The sequence below is a fragment of the Saccostrea cucullata genome, unplaced genomic scaffold (assembly GCF_032062105.1).
Source record: "Saccostrea cucullata isolate Sc308-1 unplaced genomic scaffold, CSIRO_AGI_Scuc_v1 ctg19822, whole genome shotgun sequence".
Taxonomy (NCBI): Eukaryota; Metazoa; Mollusca; class Bivalvia; order Ostreida; family Ostreidae; genus Saccostrea; species Saccostrea cuccullata.
The window spans coordinates 1-24,521 of NW_026924905.1; the positions used below are offsets into that span (position 1 = coordinate 1).

The following is a 24,521-nucleotide window of genomic DNA, read 5'->3' on the forward strand; positions in this document are numbered from 1 at the left end:
CAAATGGACTGTAATACATATAATGTCCATTCCAATTCAGGGAAGACAACTCGACTTTAAAAAGAGTCCTACCTCCTCGCCAGGAATGGGAGGTGGCTTTCGATCAATTACAGAACCTACAATGACGTCAAATAATAGTTCAATAAAGGTGAGGCTACAAAAAACAATACAAATCAAAGCTTTGTCTACTGATAAGAAGTGATCTTTTCTTTAGTAAAAACCATTCTCTATAATAGTCTGGTCCGATTTACAGAAAAAAATACTTCTAACGGCAAATAATTATTATTTGGTCCAGCATAGTTTTTTAACCTATTTCGAGTATGCTGAATCCGAAAAAATACGCTGGCCTTCATGAAAATGGCGTTAAAGAGGTCAAAATGGCGATTCAAAATGGCGGAATCCAATTTTTCTAATTTTCTCTTAATATCGTATAAAAAGGAGAAATAATGTGTGAATACCTCACTGAGTGTAATACAAGTATAAAAATGATAATAGAATGCTAACTTGATTAGTTTAACTCAGAAAATGTAGTCGTTTCTACACTTAGTTCGAATTTTCTCTGATTTTTTGTTTATTGTTCTATATTCCGCTTTGTTCAGGATTTTACATTTGCAAATATCAATACACTGCAGATTTGTATTTTTTCCTCTGCATTTCACTATTCTACAACTGAATGATAGCGCAGCTGTAAGTTAAAAGTCAAAATGGTGATTCAAAATGGCGGACATTCATCTTTATTTAAAATTATTTCTTAATGTCGTTTACATAGGAGAAAGGATTTGTGAATATCTTACTGAGCGTAGTACAACTATGTAAAATGCCAACAGAACACTAATTTGACCACTTTAAATCGGAAAATTTAGTCGTTTAAATATGAAATGTGTTAATTAGCTCAAAATGGCGATTCAAAATGACGTCTGATACACTCGAATTTCGTAGAAACTGCTTAATTCTGGTTCGTTTTGCAGAAAATAAATTACAGTTTGTTTTTTATATATATAGTATAAATAGTATATTGATTAGTCCGTAAAATATGAACAAAAAATAACTGAAAAGATTCATTTTTTTCTGGAAATAGTTAAAACAAACTCGACTTCAGAGTTTCCAAATTTCCCCCTTCGTATTTGACCGTACGTGTTCCAAAGCCTTTGAGCCCCCGTCAACCTAAAATCACTCCCGAATCCTGTCATTATAAACTCGCACTTCTACTTCAACATCCCTCGGCACACCATCGAATATAACTGAAGAAATTCTTGTCCGATTTCATCGAACACTTTTTTCTAGCTTTTCAGCACTTATAAAAACTTAGTATTATCCCCTAACATCTTCTATTCCAGCTTTATTTGGTATATGTTTCAGTCTGTCTTCGGAATTTTGGTATTTTCAACACTCAAATAAAATGGTGCCCCGTGTCCAGGATGACAACCCCCTTGGAATGTAAAAGATCGTTTCTCTGGAGTTCGAAAAAGAGTAAGCTCACTGGGGGCCACCACAGAAACCAAAATCCTTCAAAAACGATTATTTAAACTGATAGTTCGCTGAAACATGGTTTAAAAATTGCCGACTCGGCGTGAAACAATATACAAGCAATCAACCAACACTCAAGGAACAACACATTTATGTTCAAATGTTAAATGTCTATTTTGTTATCCAAATCCATATGCAAAATGAACTAGATGTACTGTGAGCAATAACCTCACTAAATGATACCCCGGTCTCCCATATGAATATAATGACAGTGTCCATGTTTTGCTATGGGAAACCCAAAATATATGTCGGATCAAAAAGTAAAATAGGAGGTCACAATGGCAATATGTAATAAAGATTCTGTGAAGTTTCATCAAATTTCATTCAGTGGTATGAGAGGAGTTGCGGATAAGATATGGGTACCCCAAAGCGTAACAAACGGACGGACGGACATACCGATTACTCTATAAGGTCATTCTATTTGCAAGAAAATTCTCAAACTTGATCATCTGAAATCACATTGTGTGCATATTTTGGTGAGAAAAATTGTAAAATTATGTAATTTAAGAGCGCCTGCAGATTCCTCGTGATTCCTTTCACTTACAAGCTTTCGTACCAATAGGCCTAAGCCATTCCTGATTTCGATCTAGTCAACACTTCTCTTGACAACAAAACTTTCTTGAACACTTCAAGAACTTTACAAGGCAACTTGATCCACAATTCTTTGTTAGGATAGTGTAAGGTTTTATCAAGAATCGAGGGGGGATTGAACACAAACATTTTCTTCTTTAAGATTTTTAAATTTCAAAATTTCTAAATTTATATACACTGTTCAATACAAAATTATCCGTTCACAGCATGAAATATTTGAGAATGCAGTTGAATTTTTGACTGAGAATATCAAAATGCAAATGTGGAGACACAGAATTAGAGCTGGACAATCAAGAAAATTTATGGTTTACGTATATTATACTGAAAATTCTTAATATATATTTATATTTGGATATTATAATACTTATATTCAGATTTATATGATGTAACAATTACTAGCCCTATAATTGGTCGTGGTCAATCATTTTAAAAACCATACTAAGTTATGTTGCACTAGACCTTCCGCATGAACGTAAACATTTATTTTTTTCTACACTGGACTAAAAATAGATCAAGAATTCCCAACAACTGAATGTTCACTCGCCTTAAAGCTCGGGGGATACTGCTCTTGGGGTAGCTTAATTTTCATATTGTCCTCAAAACAGCACTTACTGTATGATATTACTAACTTTTTATATGAAGAAGCATGGTGAGACAGGTAAAAGGTAAAATATCTTCGGAATTGTCGTCAAAAATCTATCTTAATAATAGAACTAATTAAACAAAAATCCATGTTATGAAAATCCTAAGTCATTAACAAAAATATCCTCCAGCTTTCATTGCATATTTGAACATTATTTCATGAATAAAAAAAAACTGTAATTCATTTTCTGCAAAACGAACCAGAATTAAGCAGTTTGGGTATTTTACGAAATTCGAGTGTATAAGACATCATTTGAATTGCCATTTTGAGCAAATTAACACATTTCAAATTTAACGACTAAATTTTCCGATTTAAAGTGATCAAATTAGTGTTCTATTGTTGTTTTACATAGTTGTACTACACTCAGTAATATATTCACAAATCCTTTCTCCTATGTAAACGACATTAAGAATTAAATAATTTGAAGAAAAAAAAGAGAATACGCCATTTTGAACCGCCATTTTGACTTTTAACTTACAGCTGCACTATCATTCAGTTGTAGAATAGTGAGATGCAGAGGAAAAAATACAAATCTGCAGTGTATGGTTATTTGCAAATATAAAATCCTGAACAAAGAAGAATATAGAAACAATAGACAAAAAATCAGAGAAAATTCGAATTAAGTTTAGAAACGTCTAAATTTTCTGAGTTTAACTAATAATGTTAGCATGCTATTATAATTTCTATAGTTTTATTACACTCAGTTACATATTCACTCATTACTTCTCCATTTTGAACGACATTAAGAGAAAATTAGAAAAATTGTATGTCCGCCATTTTGAATCGCCATTTTGACCTCTTTAACGCCATTTTCATGAAGGCCAGCATATTTTTTCGGATTTAGCATACTCGAAATAGGTTAAAAGACTATGCTGGACCAAATAATAATCATTTGCCGTTAGAAGTTATTTCTAGCCTTCTTTTTAAAAATCAGGACCAGACTATAAATTCTTAAATCTAAGGAGAAAATTCGACATTTACTATAAGCAGGGAATAGCAAGAGTTGTTGCAAATTCAACGGGTCTGTTAAGTTTTTAATCTTAAATACATTTAATGTAATTTACAACATGCATTACTGGGTAACACATCAGGAAATTTTTCATAAATGTTCTGAAAAAGGCTTTTATAGATTGTGATAAAAAAAACAACAACACTCGTACTCTACATTTTGTAATATTTTGAAACGTGCCTGGACATTTACTTGCAATGTTATGTATCATGCACATAATTCAGAACATAAAATGAGACATGCTGTTTGGGAAACAGAAAATACTTCAGTGCAAGAAGAGGACCTTATAGAATATTACGATATCCCTCACCTCTCCCCTTCGGTTTGTTTGTGCTACTGGGTACACCGTTTGTCCCTCTATGATCTTTAGGAGTTGGAGGTAATGACCTGCCCTCGTTGACTACAGGAAAATCATGCTCACATATATACATGCATCCAAATATTTGAACAGACAAAAAAGGAGAACAGAAACAGACGGACGGAAATACCGATTACCATATACCCTCCCACTTTTCAAGCGGGGGGTATAATAATGAAGATTCTGAGTTTTCGTGATTTCAAGCTTAAGAGTAACATTGTTGAGACACATGCAGTGATAGGATCGACAGGGCAGGTATCATACATTATACATAATACTGTGATTCTTAACTTTTCTATGAAATTTATAATGTGTAAAAATAACGTAAAACTCGTGTGCAAATTGGCTAGAACTTATACTGTGAGTTTCATAAATATGTGCATGTACATGCATATCGATAAAGTTATAAACAGATGAAACACAAACAGGTAATCATATTTTATAAGCTCAAAGAGTATGCAGTTGAATTTGACCGAGAACTCATTTAATACTCATTCTAAGATTAATATCTTGAATATAATATATTGTTCTATAATGAACAATATATTCTCTTACTTGGAGTGGATTTGTGTGGGGTCTTTGATGTTGGCACAGGGGGCGGCGTGTTTTCGTCTGATAAAAATAATCATCAAAATCAAATTAAAGCAATAAATGAACAGCGGCATGTTAACTGCTACGTTAAAAGGATATTTTAAAACACCAATTTGATTTGCAAGGAGAAGAATTACATTCATATAAGTAGTCAGATATTTAAGTAGAGTGATGCTATGACCGTTCTGCATGGATAGGTTTAGTTATTTACATTCAAAGTAATTACCTTGGGAGCCCCTGTGACGGGCATGTGACGTAGGCACAGGAGGAGGGGTACTCTCATCTGTAAATTGTTAATCTAAAATTATCCGACGTCTTACCCTTTTTCATGATTAATTATTTTTTGAGAAGTGATTGTCAATTTAATAATTTTCTTTACTTTGAAAATATACATGCAGCTATATATTTACATGACATTAAAATGTATTACATTATAATATAAATCGATATACACACTCATCAAGTTTTTAAGAAAGGTTTAATATATGCTCATATACTCTTTAAAACGAAACTGTAGCTAGTAATTAAAGTAGTTAAAAAAGCAGAAAAATTTTAAATTAGACTCATACCTCTTGATGAGTGCTTTGTGTTTAGTGAGTCAGCTGTAAGAAGTGTTTAATTCAGAATTACTGTATACAGAGTTAGCATAAAATATAATAAAAAATAAATAATGTTGTTTCTGCTGAACTCTGTCTTACCACTGAAAAGAGTACAAAACTACAATGGAACAATTTCCCTGTGCATGTGTTATAACATTAATTTTGTAAATAGAGTATGCAATATATAGGCACTTATTGAATGAAGTTAATTTCTATATTAGTATTTTTCAGGTGAACTGATCTAAATTAAAATGTACATGCATACAAAAAGCATTGTGATAAATTTAAAGAACGCCATATAACAAAGCTATTATTGTACACACCAGCCAAGTCAGGTCTATAACCAATTACAGGAACTGCTCCTGCTGGAAGCTTTTTGCCAGATTCTACAAATATCCATGGTGTCTTAAGCAGATGCACGCATGCACAAATTCATATACAACGTAATATACATGCCATTTTACATACAGTGAGAAAAACATAACGTATCAGTATTGTGCATATTTTAAACACAAAAATTATAATCTATTTATGCAAACTCATATCAATGCTTTCTTGAAAAGAAAATAAAAAAAAATAACTTTTATTAGCAGTTGAGATGCAATTAAAACTGAAGTGTACAGACAACATACATTTTTGTTAAAAGATGTATTTCGATTAATATGCAATACGAGAGTACAGTTTTTACATTTTAAAAGAATAAAAGATTTAATTTAAAAACATTTATCATTCATTACCAGTTGTCTGAGGTGGAAATACAGGAACCTTTTTCGCTTTTAATCCACCTTTAGTTTCTGAAAATTTCATTAATTAAAGAAATACAATTCAGTTAGTTTATCAGGTACATTTCTAACATTGATTACACAGAAGCAACCCATATCAAACAACATAATTCTTTAAAGCCATACATGATCAAATAATTACATATTTCATGCAAATCCCTCTTGGTCATCAAACATATCTTCACGTAACACATAAATGTTGTCTTACAAATAAATCTTAACAACAAACAAACATGCTCTTTTTATTGCCATATTTTTTTTCGAATTTGCCTATTTAATTTATGTATTATTTAAGTGCCTTTAACAAGCAGTATTGATGCACAAAAAGCGTTTCTAGGATAACATAAAGCATTGTTTTTCCTGTGCAGTTGAATACCTCTTGGTGCTGGCGGTAACCTTTCAATTGGTGGCCTCTCTGCTGCAGAAGAAAGAAAATTGAAGATTCAATCAAAATCTAACGTCTCCATGTTTTTAATGATGTCGGTAAAAACTCAACGTATCAAGAACTTACGCGAAGGAAAATTTTAGCTTAATTTTCACGTACATCTTCACAACATATACTGTATGTTTGAAATGCGTTATATATATATATATATATATATATATATATATATATATATATATATATATATATATATATATATATATAAATATATATATGAAGATTAACCTATTTTCAAAATTTTGTTTTATTTTAAGAATAAAATGTTATTTAAACTTCGTAATTAAATAGTAAAAATGTAATTTTCTTTACCTGGATCGGGTTTTTCGTAATCTTCTTCATCATCACTTTCCTGAGCCTTTCAGAAAAAAACATTATAAATGTAAATGAGACAAAAAATAATTAGGAATAACTTTATACACAGATTAATCTTTTTTTAAAATGTTTTATTTTGGTTTCAAGTACAAGTATGGACACTGCAGATCACCAAATCTTCACAACATTTTATTTTCGAAATATATCTATTCAATTGGTTTCCTTCCAAAGCGAGAATTTTTCAAGATTTAAGGTTATAAATACAAGTATATTCAAACAGACAGTCATGTTTAATTATACAAAAATGAATTGCTCGCAATTTATAAGTTAATAACATAAATTCATAAACTTCCTTATCGAATGTAGCAAGCTGAACACAAATTTTAATAATGCTTTTATAAATTAAAAAATTTTCCACAAGGTACATGTAAAACATTTTTCACAGTGCTTCAAAATGAGATAATTCATAATCGTTTTAATATATTTTCTTCATGTCATGGATATAAATTGTATTACAAGCTCTTTGATATAGGAGTATTTTGAAGATTAGCAATGGCACAAATATTGTTATTAAAAACTCAATTTGGTAAACATAAGACATATAATGGAGGTATTCTTCATAACGTACCTTGTCAGCCATCGCCATGTAGTCTGTAGGAAGATAAGGTGATTATTCAAGTTAAACATAAATTTTCGATCAATTCATATTTCAAGTAAGTGACATACAAGTATAAATGCAAATTGAAATATAAAAGCAAATAAAAATATGCAAAAAAATCTGCCATCACCACAGAGAAAACAAATAAAATGAAATTAAAAACAGAATGGATTGTGAATCAATACTGCTTTGCAAGGCACAATACAAAAGTTTGAAATTCATAAACAAATAAAATTTACCAATTACAAATACAGTGTAATAAGGCACATAACAAAAGCTGATATAGTCTTACTGACGCTATACAAGGGTAAAATTACACATCTGTAAATGTTTATATCCAGGTTTGTATCAGAATATATTTCTACTATCCCTTTTCTCTTTGTTTAGGTACCATGTAAAAGAGCATGCATAACAAAAGGATTGGAAAGAGTAGAATTTCGAAGAACATGTATTACATCCAGCAGAAAAGCAAGCCATTTATCATCAAACTATTCAATTATAAGAAAATGACTTAAATAAATAACATACATTTATTTATAATATTGCAATGTAATATGCTCAGGCTAATAAATATTTCTGTTTCATACAAAAGATTTAAGCAAAAAAATTATTTTTTTATGAAATATAGACAAATCATTTACATGAATCAATAACAAAATACTGATTTTACGATATAATTTAATATGGAGTATTATTTTTTGTCTCATACAGAGAAAGGACTTACCATCTTCCGGTGGTTTTGCCTGATGACGTGGCGCGTTCCGGGTTTTATTTGCTTTTGGAAGAGAAGTTTCAGGTTTTTCATAATCCTGTGCAAAAAATCAGTTTTAATTAGCTCGAAATAAACTTTTGAGTGCTTTCATTATTCATAGATTGTAAAACAATGCATTTCAGACAGTGAAGAAGAATCAAAGAGTCCTTTGGATCAAAATGTCATCTACCCTTAACACTCAAATATTAAAACATAATTAATCAAAGAATACGAAGCTCATCTCCACGAAAGCTACCTAAAAGTATATCAACATATTTTTTTTCTAGTTAATGTACATCTAAAGTTAAAACCGTTGCAAAGTTGGTTTTAGTAGAACTTATAGTTACTTGGAAATTAACCTGCTCAAAATCATTTAACCTGTGTACTAATCAAGGAAATTTAAATTAAATCAAACATCCAAAGCACGTATGGAGGTGCCCATTCCTAGATGCACCATCTGCAAATTTAATCATAACAGGCCGTGAAATTATAGAGCTACTCCAAATACATTAGCCTGGATATTCATATGGCAAATGAAATTAAATCCAAAACAATTCTAGAAGTGTACATCACTAGAAACATCATCCATGCTACATTGGTTAAAATATGGCTAGAAAAATAAAGGCAAGATCCAGCATCTGAAGCAAGTCTGGCAGCGTTCATTCATAGATGCATCATCCTTCCTAAATTGGTCCAAATAGGGCTTATAGTTCCTTAGGAATGGACCTGTTCCAAAAAATTTAAACTGATCATTTAGGCCAGATCCAGCATCCAAGGCAAGCTAAGTGTGGTAGTGTCCATCCCTAGAGGTATCTTCCATAAAGTTTGGTCCAAGTATGGCTTATAGGCACATAGGAATAGACCTGCTCTTCAAACTCTAACTGGGACGCCGATGCTGATGTCGAAAAACTACGCCGAGGGTATAGCATAAGCTCATCTCTTCGAGGTGAATTAAAAATGAATTTTTTAGGTCCCAATCTCTATCAAAAAGTTCAGTGCTCAAATACTCTTGTAGTAAATACTGTACATCAATTGTTTTCTTCCTACAAAAAAATTCCGCAAGTTTCTCGAACGTCTTATACTCGCGGATACTTCTCGCTGCAAACAATCGTTGAAATATACAATATGTTGAATGTTTCCTTGGTAAAAAAAAAAGATCATTCTTTCGAATACTCTTGTGAAAATTTGAAATCCTATCGACCTTAAGGGCCTCGACTAGTTTAGTATTCCAGGCTCACAAAACACGTATTCAGTCGAAATTTAGCAGCTTGACGGAATTAGTAAAGGAGAATGTAAACCCTTTGTTAAAGTTAAACCCAAAGATGTGACCACCTAGCCGCTGTAGCAAAATGAAAGAAAAAGTGAGCAAGCTCACATACCCTACGCTCCCCAAAAATTCAAAGTGCCGAAAATCCCGAAAAAAAGAAAGGAATCGGAATTTCCTGAAGCACACCTACATACTTACATGTCCGCAAAGTTTGACCAAATTCTGTGCAGCGGTTTATGAGGAATTGCTCTGACAATCTGTTCATCTCTATATTCAAGATATAGCCAAAAATCTCAGTTGAAAAGTGCCGAAATTCTCAGAAAATGAAGGAATATGAATTTCCTGGTAATATGCACATCTACACACTGTGTACTAAATATCTGCAATGTTTGACCAAATTCTGTGCAGCGGTTAAAGAGGAGTTACGCTGCCAAACTGTTTATATCTTTATTCAAGGTATGGCTAAGTTGGAAAGTGCTGAAAATCCCGGAAAAAATAAAGGAATTGGAATTTTCTGAAAATATACACATCTATACATTGTGTCCTAAATATCTGCAAAGTTTGACTAAATTCTATGCAGCGATTTATGAGGAGTTGCGCTGACAATCTGTTCATCTCTATATTCAAGATATGGCCAAAAAATCTCAGTTGAAAAGTGCCGAAATTCCCAGAAAAATTAAGAAATAAAAATTTCCTGGTAAAACGCAAATTTACATATTGCGTCCTAAATATCTGCAAAGTCTGACAAAATTCTGTGCAGCGGTTTATGAGGAGATGCGCAGAGCAACTGCTCATCTCTATATTTAAGGTATAGCCAAAAATCTCAGTTGAAAATTGCCGAAATTCCAGAAAAAATAAAGGAATCGGAATTTCCTGCTAATATGCACATCTACACATTGTGTCCTAAATATCTGCAAAGTTTGACTAAATTCTATGCAGCGATTTATGAGGAGTTGCGCTGACAATCTGTTCATCTCTATATTCAAGATATGGCCAATCTCAGTTGAAAAGTGCCGAAATTCCCAGAAAAATTAAGAAATAAAAATTTCCTGGTAAAATGCAAATTTACATATTGCGTCCTAAATATCTGCAAAGTCTGACAAAATTCTGTGCAGCGGTTTATGAGGAGTTGCGCAGACCAACTGTTCATCTCTATATTAAAGGTATAGCCAAAAATCTCAGTTGAAAAGTGCCGAAATTCCAGAAAAAATAAAGGAATCGGAATTTCCTGCTAAAATGCACATCTACACATTGTGTTCCTAACTATCTGTAAAGTTGACAAAATTCTGTGCAGTGGTTTATGAGGAGTTGCGCTGACAAAAATACAGGACTGACTGACTAAAGGACGGGTCAAAAACATACATGTAATACCTCCAGCAACTTTTTACATATTTTCATATTAATATGTAAGAGGTGATTCGTCTAAGTAATGAAAGTGATGGAAGCGGTAGTAAGAAATGATATGTTATATTTCTAAAATGTTTTCATACCGTTATGAGTACCAAAAATGCAGAAATATATTCCTTGCTTACATGCACTTACATGTTCTCTGGGATTTAAAGTCTATCTACATGCACATTGTTCTTATGTTATTTGAATTCCAAAAACGAGTGATCAAAACATAAAGCACAAAAACATAAACAAGGCCTAACTTGTATACTTTCTGTACATTTTATAATTTTTCTTTCAACTATCAAAGCAATGAACAAGTACAAAACGATTTTACATAAACCATTATCAAAGACAAAGCTCCAATAATAAGGTATTGACAAAAGCAAAAGCAACCTGAGCAAATATACCTATACCTACAAACATTAAATCTGTGAACTATTTCGTTTCCGACAAGTGTCTGATATGTAACATTTACGTGATTGACTATTCCCAACCCCAACAATATTCAAAATCAAAAGCATGTGGTATCAAACATTCAGAACAGTTCGCAATGCTTCCAATCTCCTTCAAAAGCACGTTAAAACGGACAAATAGTGTTTTGCCTTGTTATAAATTATTGATTCAAAGTAGGAATTTGAATCTATGACACATTCTATGGCAAACTACATGCTGTCAGGTACTAGTATTCTGTTTTATGTTGAAAGGGATGCTTGTCACGGGTATCAACATGCTAAATACCGACTACCAAAACAACATTATCCTAAGACTCACAGAGCCAAAAGACCTACATTTTTTATCTGAAGGAAAGCAAAGCCTGCAATAGCCTGACTTTCCTTCTTCTATGAATAGAATCTTTGATTTATTCAAACTGCCATTTTAGTAGCTGTATGCAGAACTATGTAAAAAAATCCAATTAATTTGTTACCATTATTGCATTCAGTCTGAAATTTTACGTCTTAAATAATGCTGCTTTGGATATACATTAAATTTTACCTTTTTTGTAGGTCTCCAATTCTATACAAAAGATGATATATGTAAAATGAAACATGAAGGGATTAAAATGGTATACATAACCAAATCCAAAAATCCTCTTACAGAACTGGAGTCATCACTGTTGTGAGTTTCTGTTGGGACGGGCGGTGGCGTTCGCTTAACATGTTTTGCATGGCCACCACGAGGAGGGGGTGGGGCTGGTCCATCAGGCTCCGATATTGTTCTGGCTAAGTTTGGAGAATTCTTCTGGTTATTGGGAATAGGTGGCATTCTAAACTGCTAAAAAAGATATAAAATGGTAAATATCTAAGTTTAATATACCATTTTATTGTCTACATTTTCTTTAGCTAAACACATGTATAACCCCCCCCCAAAAAAAAATATATTTGCCCAATGTCATATATAAATAATATAGACTTGAACATCTTTTGTTTCAAAATGAGCAATTACCATTTGGAGCATTCAATATTTATGATTCAAGACATTCTACATAATTTATACCTTTGTTCTTTGAGGTATTGGAGCAGGGGCTACGTCAGGTTTATTATCTGGATCCTCATAAACATCCTGAATAAGGAATACATGTATCACCTTAAAACTATTATTCGTGTCATCTTTCATTCGCGATTCGTAAGTTTCAAATCAATTAGGGCGCAAAACTTGCGAATATTTTTTGCACACGAATAAAAGTTGACAAGTATTTAATAGTATTGAAAATGTAGTGGTTGAACATTTAATTGCTTTCATTAATGTTGGAGATGTAAATACTCCTCGGATCGGCAGAATGTTAATTTACTGTTATAGCCTAGCTTTGTATACCTCTGGGAAGTCAGGCTCAGGGGGTGGGGGCTGAGCAGGTTTAGGAGGAGGCCGCCTCCCACCCCTGCCAGGGGGCGGTGCTGGTGGATTATCTGTTTCATCGGGATCTTCGTAAGTAGGCTGAAATACAAATTAAAACTAAGAATACTAGAACTATTATTACTAACAATAAACAAATAATGTCCTTACTATTAGAAAAGAATTGTCAAATAAAACGTTCCTGATTTTGATTTTTTTATCCCTAAAATACTAGGCCAGAAAGCCAATTTTGTCAGCGGTTTCAATTTAATCATAAACTCAAACATATACCCAACCCCGAAAAATCAAGCTCGTTCTGTGAATGAATTGGTTGTTGACGGAGGGACTGACAAAACTTTTAATAACAAACTTTGAGTTTAACCGCTGTCAATAGTGTGAATACGAAACATTTCTTTTCAATTTCGTTCTGATAATTACAATTTAATGTTAATAATTTCTGGTATCAATTTCAATAGAAGTAAATTTTAAGTTGTATATAATAATGTTCATCATACATGTACATTTCGGAAATTTTTGATTTTAAAAAGTGAACTTTTATGATATAGAGTGTCGTAGGGAAAAGGGTGTATATGCTTAACAAATAATTTTCTTCACTTAAAACTCCATTCGGTTTTTTTTTCTTCGCATTTACAAAATCAACATATTGGAATCTGATTACCTCATCTTGATCTTATAATCTTATAAAGTTTGAATGGGTTTTTTTTTTAACTAAAGTATATTTAAAAAGCACTAAAGGAAAAATCGTTTGAGATAATGAAAAAATAAAGGATGAATTCAATAGGGTCAGAGAAAGGGCTAATTTCAATGCCTTACATTCTTTCTGCAACTCACCTGATCATCAATTTCCGGTACAGGGGGCTTCATGGGAGGACGGGATGGTGGAAGCTTCGGGGCAGGAGAAGACATCTCCTCTGGTACCTCGTATTCCGGCTTTAAATTTAGAGGGAATAATTTCTTATTCAATGTTTAAGAACTTAATCTTTTATAATGTTTAAGAATTTTAATAATAGTCAAACAAAAATATACAATGTACAAGTGTACTGGATTCATAAGATTTGTTCAAAGAAATGTTTGATTTTTCATTAAAATAATTGAGAATGTTGAATGTATCTTTATTTATCAATTAATTTCATAACAGACATTATATGTTTCCACGTTCTTATTATAGGTATAGACTGTGTACAAACGGCTGTCTGATTTTCATCAAATACTTTTTACTCGTAATAACCGTTTATTTCTAAAAGCATATTTCTTTTATTCTTTTGCGTTATTGATGACTTGGCCGAAATTGAATCGTACAGTATTCCTGGAAAATTTTAAAACATAACAATAAAGAATAAATATTGAAAAACACTGCAAAAATTGATTAATAATATTAAAGTTGTATGAAATAATAAATATATTACAAGTATACACATATAGGAACCAAAGTGATATTTTTAATCTAATATAAAGGCTATCAAGAATATTTATAATATTTTAAGAATGTTATGGCTATGCTTTGAAATTTTAATTGTGCACATATGGTACAGAATTACAAGCTATAATTATATCAAACAATCTCAGTATTGTGACTGATGTCAAACAATATACACATATCAACTTCATCTTAGAATTTTTTGCTAATTTGATATTAAAAGGTACTACAAAGTTGCAGCAAATCAACATATGACGTGAATGAAATGCAGAGATAACTAAACGCTCACATCAACATAAATAAACATATGATATGAAGCTTATTTGTAAATATCAAATTCAAGCAATTCTAGTTTGAAGCAATTATTATTAAGTTTCAATCAATATTGAAAAGAGAAGACCAAAGATTCGAGATCGATCAACTTATATTTAAATTTCCAGAAATAATATACTTTTTAACAATAGCAAGCTATTTATATTGCGTAATTTCGTAAAATCTACGAAATATCATGATAACCACAGTGACCGTTGCTTGAATACACTCTGAGATGTGAGTATAAACAACACCCGAAGGTAGAGAAAATCTAGCCAATGCTCTCTAACGAATTTACAAGCAAGTAAAGTATATTGCCTTTAATTTTTCAAAGAAACTTTTGAAGATAAAAAAAAATTATTTTATGAACATGACATACTACCTCTTTCTTGGGGGTTGATATAGAATGATAAAAATTATTACATTGTAAAGGGCTCAAGGTTTAAAAGCTACATCGTTAAGCTTATTGGTGAGGTATTTTTAAAAATACATGCAAAGAGGGATATGTAAACGTTATGGTGAACAAATGGTTTTCTACAAAAACACTACGGTAACCGATACAGGTACTCGTAACAACATCGTGAATATTACGGAAGAAGAAAAGTGTTATACGTGAGGTAAAAGCTTCGATAGAAAAGAGTAATAAGCAGAAAGTCCTGAACAGCCATCAAACCTGATTGAGTAACGGGTCATCCGTTTCTATATAAGCAGGCTGTAAAAACACAGTATTATATAATTTAGATACCAGAAAAGCAGCCAATAAAACGGCAATTTATAATTTGATACACTCGTGAATACAGAAAAGACAAAATAGATTTACTTAATTTCTTTAACAGGTTACTCTGCATCAAAGTACTAGAAGCAAAGCTTGAATATCTTAGTTCGATACTTATGATAATTAATATTTTTCTTATCCAGGATTGAGCCCAGTCACACACTCATTTAAACAAGAAAATAATATAAGTAAATCATATGTAAATTATATATGGAGATAAAGAACAGTTTTCGAGCCCAAAAGTCCATTAAATGGGTGTGACCGATCGGAAGGGATGCTCACTCCTCCAATGGCACCTGATCCCACCTCTGATGTTTTGGAGGTCCGTGTTTGCTCTGCTCCTATTTTTTTTAATGTTTGATGGACTTTTGAGCTTCAATACTGATCGCTATCTCCATATATTTCATACAGCAATATAATGAAGACAAATATAGAGGTAAGCACCACAATCGCAATCGTTAAGATGCAACTCATTAAAGCAACAGTTATCGTGCTTTAAGTCTTTTTATTCGTCATCCAATGATTTAATAATTAATAAGTAAACAAAATACATGCAATACTACGACTAGGTGAACAGAATATTATTTAATTAAAATCAGTACACCATTCAAAGTTGATAGAGTAATGTGTACAGATTGTACAGTGTTAGAAATACAGTGTAAATGTATCATGTATTTGATAAGAAGACTATTATGTGATAAAATGCGTTTTAACTGACTAATGGTGTGAGGACTATAACTTATCATGACATTATTTACAATGATACAGTGGCAATGTAGTGACCAATAGAGTAAAAGTAATTCGTAATATATAAAAAGGTTGTCAATGGTGATGTTATTGAGGGTTTAGTGAACTACTCGCCGATATTGTGAAGGCTACTCTTTATAAAGACTGTTAGCGTTGATATGAGGATATATATAATTTTTACACAGATTTTTCACGGTTTCATCGTTACCTGCTCCTGTAGTAATGTTGATATGTTCGTTATAATTTTTTACACAGATTTTCACGGTGTTATTATTACCTGCTCCTCTGTTACATGTGTAACGGTGATACGAGAATTATAGGGCATAGTTATGATTTTTACACTGATTTTCACGCTGCATCATTACCTGCTCCTCTGTTAACAATGATATGAGGGTACTGTAGAAGTACTTTTTTCCACGTGGTATTAATTTACGCTGTGTACGCGGTCACAAATTTTCCGCGGAAATTTGTCCAAGCGTACTCAATATAAATGTAAGGCATTTAGTGACAGTCTAAGAAATCCGCGTAATTTTCTACCCGCGGATTAAACAGAAATTGAGATTCCGCGGAATTATGACCCCGTGGAAAAAAGTACGTCTACAGTATATATAATTTTTACATTGATTTTTCACGGAGTCATTATTACCTGCTCCTCTGTTATGGCTGATATGTTTGTTATGATCTTAACATTGATTTTCACGGTTCATTATTACCTGCTCCACTACTAAAGCTGATATGTTAGTTGTGATTTTTAACACTGATTTTTCACGGTGTCATTATTACCTGCTCCTCTGGCTCCGGGGGAGGGGCCTGTTCTCTGCGGTTCCTCCCACCAGGTCTCGGGGGCTGGGGGATTTGCGGTGGTGGACGGTCAACTAAAATTTGTACAATTCAAAATTAGGTAATTTTAAAACTAGTTTATAGGTAAGGTCATATTTAAAAAAAATGTATGCTTGCCGTCTCCCGATTCAAGCTTACATATTGGGGGATGGGGTGGAAGGAGGATTTTTGAAAATGTTTAAAAATATCAGGTTAAATCAACCATTTTTGAGTAAAAATCTTTAGAATGAATAAATAGTTTCCTAGGTTACAAAGGGGAGTTTTTGGCAGTCTGTAGGGAGAAGGCAAATAAATATATCTCTTTTAATTACAGATCTACACTTTCAAATTTGTTACCTCCCCTTCCAGGTCGAGCAGGTCTCGGTGGAGGTTCTTCAGGCTCTGGGGGTTTTTCTGGAAAGAAAAATGGAATATAATTATAATCAACGTAATAACCTTTTATTATCAGACCCAACTGTAAGTATAGTGAAAACTTATAAATGACACCATCTGTTGGCTCGACTACATGTACATGTAAATAAAACATAGGGTTTTGAAAACATTGTTTTAATGTGAATATTATTCAGTCCAAGACTTACTTATATCAAAGTGACAATAGCCAGACTCTTTCATCATTTTACGTATCTACACACGTTATTTGCGATGCACAAATGAACACTTAGTAGATGGACAGTAAATAAAAATCTACAATGCATATCGGCTCTCAATGTTGAATCAAAATAACTTCCTTGCGGTATCTTCTCGATGCTATGTGCATTATCAGTTCTTATAACTTTTAAAAATGGTGACAGTTGGTATCCTGTTTACCCAGTAGTTAGTACTTTGTGGTGAATTGCATGTTTTGAGCTGAAGTGCTGTTAGAAATGAAGCAGTGTACGTTTGCCTTTGAGATATTTTGGTTGACTGTGTGCAGATTTGGGTTTCTGTCGTAAATATTTCATATTTGAATCAATAATTTGATGTTGCTTTATTTTGATATGGATAGAATGAAATACTGGTATATAAAAGCAATATTTAAAGATAATACAAGTGATTTGCAAACGAAAATAAAAGCTTATGCACGTATACTTGAACTTTCTCATATTCTTTATCTTATTCATTTGATCTATGGGTATCAGGTTGTAATCAAAAGCAATATATTGTAACATTTTCCAGTTTTAAGATTCTTTTTTTTCAAACTTCTTACTTGTGTTTTTTAAGTTTGTAATTTTTTAATCATAAGCTATGTAACATTTTCCATTTTTAAGATTTTTTTTTCAATTGTTTCATGAAAGAGAAAAGATTGCACATTCCGGTAGTTAATGCGGATATCAATGTGATTATTTAGTATTTTGTACAACTAAAAATGCTTGTCCACAAGCTTGTTTTCTTGCGTATTTTTTATACATCTTTTATTCTTTTACAATAGTTTAAGTCTGTCTTTTGTCATGCAGCTAGGACTTAATATGTACTGTCTCCTATGTTGTAGTACTTTGTGATACAGGTCTTAAAATTGTCCAAGTAAGTGATGACTTTTTAAAACTTATAATGTTTTATCTAAAATTTCAAAAATTATCTTCTGTGTAATGCGTTTAAATAGTTCCACCATCCTTCCTGGTTTTATGTGAAGCTTATTTGTTATGTTTTGGGATGACATCACACTTTGTTTAAGCAGTTTTTTGTATGATATATCAATACATGTCTCTATATTTTGCAACAGAGTTCACTTAATCTTTGTATGGTATATTATCTGCTTTACCAAGGGATCTTCATTTGACGCCTCTAATATAAAACTGTGTTTTCTGATATATTGCAGTCACTACCTTGTATGTGATGCCATAATACAAGTACCCTGTACTTGTATCCCCTGCACTTGTATCATGCCTCTAGATTTCATTACTTTTTTGCTACAGTTTAATATCCTGTATAAAACTTAAAAAGTACTTTGAACACTGCTTTTAAATATCACAACAGGTTTTGCTAAAGTTCTGGAAATATCTTGTATACTATGCCTCTTAAGTTGATGCTTCCAGATAACAGTATGTCTTGTGTTAAAGCCATGTTAAGATGTTTTGTATCAGTTTGCAATGAACTAGGCATACGCCTCCTAATACCACTCAGCTTTGTACTACGGTTCAGTTAGTACCTTGTCTATGGTGACTTTGGTTTACTTTATTTCTCTGCTCTAGAGCGTGCCTTAGGGAGTCAGTAATAGAGTGTCCATTCCTGCTACTATCCTCGTCACTATGGTCAGGGCTATAGTTAGCATAGTCCTCCTGGGGTTCGCTTGGTTCCACTATTTAGACAAGGACTCTAAGTACGTGTTTATGTCAAATTTATGTCAAATTTGTTGTTAGTAGATATTTCAAAACATGCTTAATAAAGTTTTTTTTTAATATGTGTACATGCAGATCTTCAAACTTTCCTCTTATGTAAATGTATATCATGATGATGATCAAAACCAGTATATAGTTGTATTAGTTATTAATCAAAATGTTCTTGCAAAAAAATAATGTTTAAAGGGATTAGTGCTTGACAAAATTAATATAAGAATAACATACCTCTTGTGTTCAATTTATTTTAATAGCAGGTGTTTTGATGTTGCTCTAATTCTCAAAGTTTTCTTGAAAGAACAACATATATATATGTGATATTATTCAATTCAATTTCAGGTGTTTGTATGATGTTTAGTTGCATGTCTAAAACGTTTTCTTTAATGAACTAAATATGTGTGTAATATTAAATCTTAATCTCAGTATCTTGTAATTGATACCATATTTTAATGATTGTAGAGACATGAGTCTAATTAATGTGTACCGTTTACTCCTCGGGCAAAATACTTGTGGCCTGTGTAAATTTACAACACATTACATTTGTGTCTTGGCGCATAAACGACAGTATCGTCAACTTGTACCCGGTAGCATGAAAAACCGTGTCAGGCATTCTCTCTCTCTGCTATATTTTTGGTTTTTGCTGTTTTCAAAATGCAAAAAAAACTTATCTAATACCCATCCCACTCCCCCACCCACCCCAAAAATACAATAACCCGAGTCTTGAACATCTCTCTTTCTTCTAATTAAGCTACTGTAACATCGTTTCCTCTTATTATTCTAGAAAGATATATTAAGAGACAATACCATTCATCATATAAAGCGAGAGAACAGCATGTCCAAGATACGATACCAGCAACAAATACCCAAAAGGAATGCACTGACACTAACCATAAAGTGAAACCACCTTTGCCACTTACCCAGAATAGGAGAAGATATAGAAACTTTTATCCCTTTTCTAGAATACACTCTTGTTGGTCTTTTCTCAGACGGAGAATGTCCAGAGGAGTGATTTCGAAATATTCCTCTGAGTGTCATAGTTCCTTTGAAAAACATTTTCACACGGTTTTCGGGGGGTAAACTTGAACTACGCCGATGATCGGCTTTACGTAATCCCCTTCTTTCAAACATTTTCAGTCTGCCTTTCTTGGCTGAATCCTTCGTTCTAATTTCAACGAGAGTGTCATCCTTGATTACAGAGGATGTACTCATTGAATCAGCTACCATTGATCAACAAGAAATATGGCAAAGCACTCACAAATATGATAATAATCCAATATATTTCATCTACATATTTCACCTCACAAATATTCTGACTCTAAAGTCATCTACATAGGCTCTAGTTTTCCGAATAATCTCCTTTCAGTCCGCATGTACTCAAACCGGCATAATTTTTTTGATCAAAGCCCCCTTAACATGACTCTGAGTCATTTACTCTCCATTTCTATGTACGTCAAAATAGTTCAACGTGTCCAAAATGCTCGTAATGTGTTTACAAGAGGATGAAGGTCGGAATTTTGATGGCATATACGGTATTTGATGGATGGATTTGTATGTGAGAGGTGTCATGCTTCATTGATTCTTCATCAACCTATAATTGCACTATATTACCATAATATTAGGTGCAATTATAAACACATACTTATCAAGGCTAGCTACCCTCTAGCAGTATAACTAAATCACTGTTCATGTTTACAAGTTGGGTTGAAAACGTTTATGTTGCGTGAAAGTGTATTTTTTAAGTAAAACTGGAAAACTTAACATTTACGATTTTATTATATTTTTCACCATTTAAGTCAAATTCGTTTTCTTTAAAAAATAATAATAAAAACCAACGTTTAAAAAATGAATATAATTCCATTTACACTGAATAGAAAAGTAAATGAAGGCCTGTTTATAGCGGGGAATTTATTGTTTTGCTCTCATGACCGCCAGATTAATGAAAACATTGAATGACTAAGTAACGCAAGACAATTACGAATGTTATTCCCGTGTTATGTAGACCATTCTGTGACCTACTTAAAATGTTAATGAAGTTTTTATATACATTCAAATAGGAAACAATTCTTTTACCGTAATAGCCTCCTTGACTTTTTTCTTAAGTTTATATAGAAAAGGTACTTCATTAATGTATGTATATGAATAATCAAAAAACAAAACAAGAAAACTACATGTACATGCAAATCAAGTGGTTCGATATGCATGCAACTTATAAAATCACCCGGTTACTTCTTGTTTTATCATTATAAAAAAATTGCTGTTTGGCTTAGTAATTTTACCAAATACCATATTGAATCCAAATGGTTATATAAAACATTTTTAATTAAGAAATAGGCATATCAACAACAAACTGTAAATAAAACTTCAATGACAATGAATAAAACATGCATTTAAAACTGTGTTCATGCTTTTAATCCAGTCTATATACCCAAACGGTTGCGTTAAAGGTTAGTAGTAAGCATAAATTGCAAATTATGAAAGTAAAACAAAAAATAAATCTTATAACATATATCCAAATCAGTTTAAGGAGGGATTCTTGTCTGGTTTCTGCCTTGAAATATTGAAAAATTCAAAGCATGTATATTTCCTGATATGTCTTATATATATTTAAATGTAAGAGAATTTAAAGATAATATTTTTCATTCCTTATCACAATCGTGGCGGGAATGGCGATATATGAAAATATCTTCTTTTCTACCTCTGAAAATTATCATGGAACAAAAAATTTAGGTATAATTTTTACACAATAAAAGACTTCAAGAAATTTTCAAGTGTAAGTTAATAATAAGGAACAAAATTTTTAAAATACAATGTATATCAAAAAAGAATGATTTTCAAAACAAACTACAATTATGTTGGCTTTTAAAAGTTTCCAATCTAAGTACAGCTTTGAGCCAAAATACGTAAAAAGTTTTTATTTTTCTCTCTTCTTAAACTATCAGACCTTTTTTGTTGTAACTTTCTGTATCATTTGTATATACATGTATATGGTATATCTTTTTTATGCAAAAAGAAACATTTCTTTTGAAATAGATGTAGGCATTGCATGATTGCCAACAGTATTTTTTGTTCTTAATGTTCTGGGACCTTGACCTGACCTTGCCTCTAATATAAAACGGTCAAATTTAATCTAATTGAAATCTTCACTTAGCTATATTGGCTTCTTGATTCTGTGAAATTTCATTAATTTTTAAATACAAGAAACATGAGAAGAAGCTCTCCTTAAAGCAAAACTTAAACATTAAAAAAGGAATGAACATGTATTCATATGAATTACAATGTTGTACACTCATTTGATAATAATACTGATCACAACATAAAAAACTATTAAAATTATGACAAAATCATTTAATTTTTTTAAAAAGATATTTCTGTAAAAAATAATTTATATGATTGGTTACTGCTTTAATATATGAAATAGATATATATTATTATCTGTTTAAAACGTTACCAAAGCAAAGCAGTACGAACGGGAATTTAAACTTAATTTCAATAAAACTAAACTTTAATCCTTGGCTGTATTCAACGTCATGAAATACATTATTCGTTGGGGTAATCGTTGGGAATCAATTTTCGTGGGCAAACTAAATTTTACTTCATCATATGGGCATTTTTTCGTGGGATACTTTCATATTCAGATGATCCAATGAACCGACACTTTCTTAAAGTTAAAATTGTAATGTAATTGGATGTAAAGTTCGCCTTACAAAATCCACAATAATGGGAGATTGATTTACAAACTATCAATAATTTGAAAAATATTTTAAGTTGTCTTACCTGGAATTCTTGAATTTGGTTTCTTTAATGACTGTTGTTCATCCTCGTTTTCGTAATCTGCGTCCTGTAATGACATTACGTTGATAATTTGTAGTTTTATTAAAAGAAAAATAACCATCACACGAACAAAGGTGTTTCCTTGATGCTTACTCTCCTTAGCAACTGATTGCCAGGCTTTGGAATTGCCGGAGGCCCATATCTACGTCCTGTTTAAAACTTTGTACAGTTTTTTAATTTTTTTTTCAGATCTATCACTGTTCGTTGTTTTAATGATATAATTCTTAGCGAAATGTACAAAATACTGTGATTTTATGTATAAGACATGTCAACCTTTTAACTTTTAACTTACGTGTACATTACACTTCTCAGAAATTAAAAAAAGTTTACCGATCCTGAATCATCATCAAAATTCTCAAATTCGTCCCAAGCTTCGTAGTCATCATCGGATTCTGACTCTGCTTCATTACTGGGTGGTGGCGGCTGTGGCTGCCTGTCTATATAGCGGTATAAAATAGTATAGCACGTGACTGGTTTATAGTACTCACATAATTTGAAATTGAATTCGCGTGGTAATATCTTCCTGTGCTTATATAATTATCTTGGTTATCTTGAGTCTAAATCTATGATTTGATATACATTAGAATCCTTACTCTCAATTCTGGAAGGAAAGTTTGGTCTGGAAGGTGTAAATGTCGACACTCTGTAATACAAATATCACATGTAGTAGAACTATATTCTTTACACATGTATACATGTATATCTCGTTATATATATCAACTTCGATTTTAGAGGGATAATTGTACGAGTACCATTTGCAATTTATGAAACATTTTGAGTGTTCTTTCACAAAACATTTCTTATTAGTGTCCCGGTAGAGATAAAGGTAATTATGGAAAATGTTGATAAGCACAAAAAAATACAAAATCGTGAATATATACTGTATATATTTTTTTACTTAAAAGATTTCATTTCAATTATTCTTCATTTTCCAAACCTTTAAATATTTTTCACCAAAAAATTATTCAATAAATATATGCACCTTTATTTAACTTCAACCAAATCGTCTTATAAATGCAATATAACTGAATGAACACCAAAATATTAGTGATATCATGCAAACATTCAAACTGAAAGTAATCATATGTCCACCAAAGCAATGAATACAAATTTTTATGTTAAATACTGAGTCTTCTTATACATGTAGAGTAATTGTAAATAAAACTGAGAATTTTGCAAGAAAGGCAATTTTTACTTACATTCTCTTGATATAAAACGACATATTATAATTATGTAAATATTTCATTAAACTCCTCACAACAAATACCCTCCTGAGATATGAATATGCATGTCTAGCTTAAGAAGACTGAACATTGATCGTCATTTTATCACAATTATGTCACTACCTATGTAAAACAGTCTATAAATTCAGGTCAAATACCTACATAAGCAACAAGTAAACTGGCCATCATATGAGGATTGAATGTAATCTTAGCACAAACATGTCACAAAATAGCTGGGAAAGTAAGAATACTGGATATTTTAATATTTTCACAATTAATAACTGAAAG

General features: G+C 31.9%; 1 protein-coding gene across 1 annotated transcript; it reads right to left on the bottom strand.

Moving 5' to 3' along the window:
* Positions 1 to 3,977: 3,977 nt before the first annotated feature.
* LOC134267568 (uncharacterized) lies at positions 3,978 to 24,232 on the bottom strand. The gene is made up of 23 exons (XM_062749774.1): positions 24,210 to 24,232; positions 23,604 to 23,653; positions 23,341 to 23,447; positions 22,954 to 23,017; positions 18,993 to 19,142; positions 17,204 to 17,260; positions 16,811 to 16,902; positions 15,179 to 15,217; positions 13,608 to 13,706; positions 12,738 to 12,857; positions 12,420 to 12,485; positions 12,021 to 12,197; positions 11,919 to 11,939; positions 8,240 to 8,324; positions 7,486 to 7,508; positions 6,855 to 6,900; positions 6,477 to 6,518; positions 6,056 to 6,112; positions 5,642 to 5,704; positions 5,289 to 5,321; positions 4,946 to 5,002; positions 4,684 to 4,740; positions 3,978 to 4,170 (listed from the first exon to the last, which is right to left on the bottom strand). Exons 1-23 carry the CDS (start codon positions 24,230 to 24,232, stop codon positions 4,055 to 4,057), a joined length of 1,644 nt encoding a protein of 547 aa, XP_062605758.1. The 3' UTR covers positions 3,978 to 4,054.
* Positions 24,233 to 24,521: the final 289 nt, after the last annotated feature.